Here is a 7,814-nt window from a genome sequence, read left to right as displayed (position 1 = left end):
CCCAGAAGTTACCTACTACAGGACAGGCCCAACAAAGAAAATAACAGAACGCCAGTAGCCATCCCCTTCAGCCCCCAACTAAAACCTCTCCTACGCATCAGTTGGAGAACACTTCAATCTCTTTGGTCACTCGATTACAGACTGAAAAGTGGCAATTCTTCAACAACAACAACAAAAAAAACTTCAAAAAAAGACTCCAATGAGAGACTGCTGAATTGGGATTAATTTGAAAACTGGATACAATTAACTTAGGCTTGAATAAAGACTGGGAGTGGATGGGTCATTACACAAAGTAAAACTATTTCCCCATGATTATTCCCCCGCCCCCCACTGTTCCTCAGATGTTCTTGTCAACTGCTGGAAATGGCCCACCTTGATTATCACTATAAAAGGCTTCCCCCACTCCACTCTCCTGCTGGTAATAGCTCACCTTACCTGACCACTTTTGTTACAGTGTGTATGGTAACACCCATTGTTTCATGTTCTCTGTGTACATAAATCTCCCCACTGTATTTTCCACTGAATGCATCCGATGAAGTGAGCTGTAGCTCACGAAAGCTTATGCTCAAATAAATGTGTTAGTCTCTAAGGTGCCACAAGTCCTCCTTTTCTTTTTGCGGATACAGACTAACATGCCTGCTACTCTGAAACCTGTCTTAACTCATTGTAAGTAAAGGGAGGAAAAACAAAGAGGTACCACCAAGTCATGGGTAAACCAGTCAGTTTCAGAGCATTTCGGCCTTTAATAGAAATGATATTCATGGGAGGGGAAGGAAGGAATTATGCGGAGAGTAAAAATTTCTGAACCTTTTTACCCATCAAAAGAAGGAAAGAGCTTTACAAGGGAGGGAGAAGAATGATGGAAAAGGAGAGAAAAATCTCTTTAATGGGAAGGGGGAAAACTCCCCCATCGAGTCAGGGAATGTCTATACGCAGGCCACTACATTGACTCAGCTATGGTGTGCAGCAGAGCCGTAGTGTAGATGGTTTCCACAGTGACGGAAGGGCTTTTCCTTCGATGTAGTTAATCCACGTCTCCGAGACGCAGTAGCTAGGTCAATGGAAAAATGACACTTAGGGTCAGCACAAGCTAACTGCCTTGCACAGGGTGTGAAAAATTTCCCCTTCCTGTGCGACAGGGAGCTCTCTTGATCTATTTTCTTAGGCCTAAATCAGGCCTTCGAAAGGCTGTCAATTAAAAAGACCAGTTGGGAAATCTAGTCCTATCTCCCAGCCAGGACAGCAGAATCCCCTTCGGTTCTTTTTGTTCAGGCAAGTTGAACATATTCCAGCCCTCCCAGCTGGTTGAGCTCAGTGTCAGGCTGTGTGTGTGTGTTTGGTGTGCACACTGCGTGTGTTGTGTGTAGTGGGGGGTACAGTGGAGCTGAGTATCAAGTGTTGGCAGCTGTGTGTCCCTTGCCATGCCCAGTGCTCTGGCTGGCGTCCCCCCTCCTCCCAGTACAGGGCTTCTAGTGCTTTCATAGAACCATACGACTGGAAGGGACCTCGAGAGGTCATCTAGTCCCCTCCCCTGCACTCACAGCACAACTGAGTATTATCTAGACCATCCCTGGCAGGTGTTTCTCTCACCTGCTCTTAAAAATCTCCAATGGTGGAGATTCCACAAACTTCATAGGCAAGTTATTCCAGTGCATAGCCACCCTCACTGTTGGGATCTGTTTCCTAATGTCCAAGCTAAACCATCCTTCCATGGGTTCTTGTGCTATCCTCCCTCCGCCCTCTGCAACATACACACACACACACACACACACACACACACACACACACACACACTCTTTTGCAATTTTATTCCTAATTTTATTCCTAAATTATGTGTGACGGGTTGGGTCACAGAAACCACTTTGGAACTGCCACCCGATGTCCTGACACATGAAATTGAACATTTCACCCTCAAGGTGGATGCCCCCAGCCACCAACTTATAAAATCATTCTCTCTCTTTCTGGCCCTGTGATGCTTCCCATGTTTTGTCCACTGATCTCAGTTGGGGCCTGCAGACATTGAAGGAATACAAAAAAAAATTAATACAAAAAATACAAAAACCTTGAAGGAATACAAAAATAATAATAATAACAACAGTACAATAAAGAACAATACTCCCACAGGCTCTGAAAAATTACTTTGTAATGGGCTGGGAACTCAATTCTCCTGTTTCCACTCCCCTCCACTAAACTAGTACCGAATGAAACAGATTCAAAAATTGTTTATGAGTTTATTCACTGCTTTCCTCAGGGCATCCTTCACCTCCGTGTTCCTCAGGCTGTAGATGAGGGGGTTCAACATGGGGATCACCAGCGTGTAAAACACTGAGGTCACTTTGTCTGTGTCCATGGAATAGCTGGAAGTGGGACGTAAATACATGAAGAAGAGGGTGCCAAAATACAGGACTACTGAAGTCAAGTGGAAACTGCAGGTGGAGAAGGCTTTGTGCCGGCCCTCAGCAGAGCGGATCTGCAGGATGGTGGAGATGATATAGACATAGGAGAGGAGGACAGTCACAAAGCTGCTCACTGCAATGCAGCTCATGAAAGCAAACATCACAATCTCATTGATGCGGGTGTCAGAACAGGAGAGCGCCAACAGTGGGAGGACATCACAGAAGAAATGATTGATGATGTTGGAGCTGCAGAATGACAGCTGAAATGTACAACACATGTATATCATTGAATCCACCACCCCCACAGCGTATATCCCAGCCACCAGCTGTTTACAAAGGTGCCTAGACATGGTGACCGTATAGAGCAGCGGGTTACAGATGGCCACATAACGGTCATACGCCATCACAGCCAGCAAGAGGCACTCAACATCTCCAAAAAAGAAAGAGAGATGCATCTGCACAGCACAGGCAGTGAAAGAAATGCTTTTCCTCTGGATGGAGAAATTCAGCAGCATCGGAGGGGAAATTATCAAGGAAATGCAGAGGTCACAGAAAGACAAATTCCTGAGGAAAAAGTACATGGGTGTGTGGAGTCGGGGATCAATTGTGATTAACAAGATCATCCCCCCATTCCCCACCATGGTGACACCATAAATCAGTAGAAACACTCCAAAAAGGGGGACCTGCAGCTCCGGACAATCTGTCAGTCCTGAGAGAATGAACTCAGTCACCTCTGAGTGATTTCCCTTTTCCATCACCTCTGAACAGTGATCAGGCAGCTACAGAGATGTTGGCAGGTGGATGGTACAGAAAATCTGTCCCTTCTCTGTAATGAAGAAAGTGAAGATGAATGCAGATCAGTTTCTCAATGGACATCAGTACCCACTCAGGGAAGGGCTTAGTCCACAGAGCCAGATGTTCACAGCTGGTCATTCCAGGTGTTCGATAAATGCACACTCTGTGCAAACACAATGACACACAGGTTAACCATGCCCCCCACACACAAATACTCCTGTTCACTAATCCGAGCAACAAGTAGTGACTTGTGACTCTGCTGTGAGAGAATCAGTATGAAAGGATTATTCCATCGCTAAAGAAGGGGTGAGAGTAACGGAGTGTCAATTTTTCCACCCTCTTTGGATAAGGGGAGCTCTGTGGCTTGGCATGTCCGTTTGGGGTAAATTTACTCATTGTGCTAATTTAGTTTTTTGGCATTTATTGGAGCCTGTATGAAAACCCAGAGACATCATGGGAAGCCCTGGCTTCAGTGACTAGGTAGTTGCCTACTTTTTTCCAACCAAGGAGGTCGCTCCTTTAGCTGCAGGGGTAGGAGTTGAGGCTGAGGCATTAAGAGTTGAAGGTACTGAATTTAATAGCTGCTGATCCCCGTGGTGTCTCTATGTGTGTGTGACTGTGATTCAGGACAATAGCACGTACCTGCTGAGAAGAGAGAGAGAGAGATGGTTCATTTTTCCTCATCGACAGAAACTGACTCTTTGGGGCATTTGTGAAGTTTTATACTCAGATGTGTGATCTATGGGACATGATTCCAGAACTGGGAATACCTGAGCTCAGAGAGACAACACCTAATTAATGCATTCAGTGAACCAAAGCTACCCTCGGTTAATTGGTGCCCTGGGGATTAATTAGACCTACTCTTTTTTACTGTGTTATTAAATGATGCAAATTCTACCAGAGTTACAGAGTATGAGGTTTGGGGTATATTGCATCCTGCTGTTTTCAGTGCAAGCTGGGTACTGTGTAGAGCTGATCCACGAAGGGTTTTTTCTTTTGTGGAGACCAAAATCTATTAGCTAAAAATGTAATATTTCGACCACGGGGGTTCCTCAGATACCACACACCACCAATCTCTTCCATGGGCCAGGCTCCCAGGCTGGACTACATCCCACATGATGCATGATGGTCTCTCCTCTTGCTGAACTGCCCTGGAACATCACCAGAGTCCCACAGCCATGGTTTAGGGAGGAGGGCAGTTTGGTACTTTGATGGAAAGCTTATAATTTCAGGGAAAAGATAATTTCTCGGAAAGAATAGTTCACTGGGAAATCCAATTTCCTATCAAAAAAAAAAAAAAAACTTCTGAAGAAAAATTTTCAACCACCTGAGCAACAAATTTGGAATCAAAGGACCAGAAAGTTAGATACAGGTGAAACATACTAATTGTTTGCAGCTGTAGCTGATATCTTCTCAGTTCTTCATGGTTTCAGAGTAACCTCATTGTCCTGGCCCCAGTAGGTGGAATGTAAAACCTGTAAAACATGTAAGAGTGCTCCAGATTATCTCGATAATTATAGCATGCCAATCACCATGGTATCTTACATCCTTCCATTGCTAGGTTACTCCCCAAAGTAGAATCACAAAATCATAGAATATCAGGGTTTAAGGGACCTCATGAGGTCATCTAGTCCAACCCCCTGCTCAAAGTAGGACCAATCTCCAACTAAATAATCCCAGCCACGGCTTTGTCAAGCCTGACCTTATAAACCTCTAAGGAAGGAGATTCCACCACCTCCCTAGGTAACGCATTCCAGTGTTTCACCACCCTCTTAGTGAAAAAGCTTTTCCTAATATTCAACCTAAACCTCCCCCACTGCAACTTGAGAACATTACTCCTTGTTCTGTCATCTTGTACCACTGAGAACAGTCTAGATCCATCCTCTTTGGAACCCCCTTTCAGGTAGTTGAAAGCAGATATCAAATCCCCCCTCATTCTTCTCTTCCGCAGACTAAACAATCCCAGTTCCCTCAACCTCTCCTCATAAATCATGTGTTCCAGACCCCTAATATTTTTTGTTGCCCTCTGCTGGATGTTTTCCAATTTTTCCACATCCTTCTTGTAGTGTGGGGCCCAAAATTGGACACAGTACTCCAGATGAGGCCTCACCAATGTCGAATAGAGGGGTACGATCATGTCCCTCAATCTGCTGACAATGCCCCTACTTATACATCCCAAAATGCCATTGGCCTTCTTGGCAACAATGGCACACTGTTGACTCATATCCAGCTTCTCGTCCACTCTAACCCCTAGGTCCTTTTCTGCAGAACTACTGCTGAGCCATTCGGTCCCTAGCCTGTAGCGGTGCATGGGATTCTTCCATTCTAAGTGCAGGACTCTGTCCTTGTTGTCCTTGTTGAACCTCATCAGATTTCTTTTGGCCCAATCCTCTAATTTGTCTAGGGCCCTCTGTATCCTATCCCTACCCTCCAGCGTATCTCCCTCTCCTCCCAGTTTACTGTCATCTGCAAACTTGCTGAGGGTGCAATCCACACCATCCTCCAGTTCATTTATGAAGATACTGAACAAAACTGGCCCGAGGACCGACCCTTGGGGCATTGCACTTGATACTGGCTGTCAACTAGAAATGGAGCCACTGATCACTCCACATTGAGCCCAACGATCTAGCCAACTTTCTATCCACCTTATAGTCCATTCATCCAGCCCATACTTCTTTAACTTGCTGGCAAGAATACTGTGGGAGACCGTGTCAAAACCCCTGCCAAAGTCAAGGAACAACACGTCCGCAGCTTTCCCCTCATCCACAGAGCCAGTTATCTCATCATAGAAGGCAAATAGATTAGTCAGACATGACTTGCCCTTGGTGAATCCATGCTAACTGTTCCTGATCACTTTCCTCTCCTCTAAGTGCTTCAGAACTGAAAAGATAGGTTCACTCATTTTCCTTGATGGAGATCAATTGATGACCAGAGGAGCTCAGGAGGAGACCACAGCATGCTACGGACTTCTGCAGTTCACAAAACTATCCCTCTTGCATGCATATTATCTGCACACAGAGCTCAGTTTAAGATGATAAATAAATCTATGGGTCAACTAAAATAGTCATGCTCTCATCGCAAATATTAATACATTTTTGATAATGTATGTGAAGTTATAAGATTACACTCTATCATGTTATTCATACATGTTCCAAACTGAGGCTGGCAAACTGCTCTCTCTTAAACAAAGAAATGTGTGCTCTGCTTAATTTTGTAACTAAGCTATAAACAGAGTCGTTAAGCAGGAAGGGAAACAAACATAGCCCAAAAAGGTGAGGAAAAAGCAGCAGGGAACATCCTTCTACACAGAGTTTTTCTCTTCTGGTAAACAGGTGGAAATGTTTGTCAAAGTAGGGATAGCACTATAAAAAGAAGGGGCAGATATCCCAAGGCACCGCTCGCTCTCGCTCTCTGCCCACTGAAACTGACTTGTTTGTCCATGACTTGGTGGTATTTCTTTGTTTTTCCTCCCTTCACTTACAATGAGGATGGAAGCAGTACTTGCTCAGAACCCTAAAATCAGTACCGTAAAATCAGTTTTGAATCTTTCCCTGTTTGCTAACCACACCAACGTTACCCTTAATACCTCTGGAGCTGCTTCCTGGGATGACTTTGAGATTTTCTCCCTGGATCACCTTTGCTCCCAGGACAACAGGTGTGCACAGCACATGCAATTAAGGTTGTTGTCATGTCTTTTCTTGTGGAAATGGAACACAGGGGGCCAGAGAATCAGCTGGTCTCAATTGCTGTCTCTCCCGTGAGGCCTTTTGAATATAATATGAAATTGAGGTGGTTGTACTCCCCTTCATGTGTTGGTCACTGGTGGTTAACAATGAAGATCTCTGCAGCAGCTCTGCAGATGTTGCAACAAAGTATCTCCAATCATGCCACCCCCCTCCCTCCCTCCTGTCATCTGATGTGCTGTTTTCCCTGCCAGCCTGGGCCTCCAGAACCCTGCCGTGTTGAGCCAGACACACTAGCCTTTTTTGAAGGAGAAAGTAGTTAAGGACATTGAGGTCAATTGGACAAAATACAACATAGTTTTACAAAAGGTAGATCATGCCAAACCAACCTGATCTCCTTCTTTGAGAAATTAACAGATTTTTTTAGACAAAGGAAACACAGTGGATCAAATTTACCTAGATTTTAGTAAGGTGCTTGATACGGGGCGACACAGGGAATTATTAGTTCAATTGGGAAAGATGGGGATCAATATGAAAATTGAAAGGTGGAAAAGGAAATGGTTAACAGGGAGACTACAGCAGGTCCTATTGAAAGGTGAACTGTCAGCCTGGAGGGAGGTTACCAGTGGAGTTCCTCAGGGCTCAGTTTTGGGACCAATATAATTTAATCTTTTTATTACTGATCTCGGCACAAAAAGTGGGAGTGTGCTAATAAAGTTTGAGGATGATACAAAGCTGGGAGGTATTGCTAATTTAGAGAGAGACCGGGATATCATACAGGAAGATTTGGATGACCTTGTAAACTGGAGTAATAGTAATAGGATGAAATTTAATAGTGAGAAGTGTAAGTTTATGCATTTAGGGATTAATAACAAGAATTTTAGTTATAAACTGGGGACGCATCAATTAGAAGTAGCGGAGGAGGAGAAGGACCTTGGAG

At 44.5% G+C, this 7,814-nt stretch overlaps 1 protein-coding gene across 1 annotated transcript; it reads right to left on the bottom strand.

Annotated features, from left to right (window-relative positions):
• Positions 1-2,212: 2,212 nt before the first annotated feature.
• Positions 2,213-3,151, bottom strand: LOC140913775 (olfactory receptor 5G9-like). Its single transcript, XM_073350572.1, has one exon. The coding sequence runs from the start codon at positions 3,149-3,151 to the stop codon at positions 2,213-2,215; it is 939 nt and encodes a 312-aa protein (XP_073206673.1).
• Positions 3,152-7,814: the final 4,663 nt, after the last annotated feature.

The sequence above is a fragment of the Lepidochelys kempii genome, chromosome 6, assembly GCF_965140265.1.
Source record: "Lepidochelys kempii isolate rLepKem1 chromosome 6, rLepKem1.hap2, whole genome shotgun sequence".
NCBI classification, from domain to species: domain Eukaryota; kingdom Metazoa; phylum Chordata; order Testudines; family Cheloniidae; genus Lepidochelys; species Lepidochelys kempii.
Note: the sequence above shows the minus strand (reverse complement) of the source record. Positions and strands in the feature narration are given on the sequence as shown.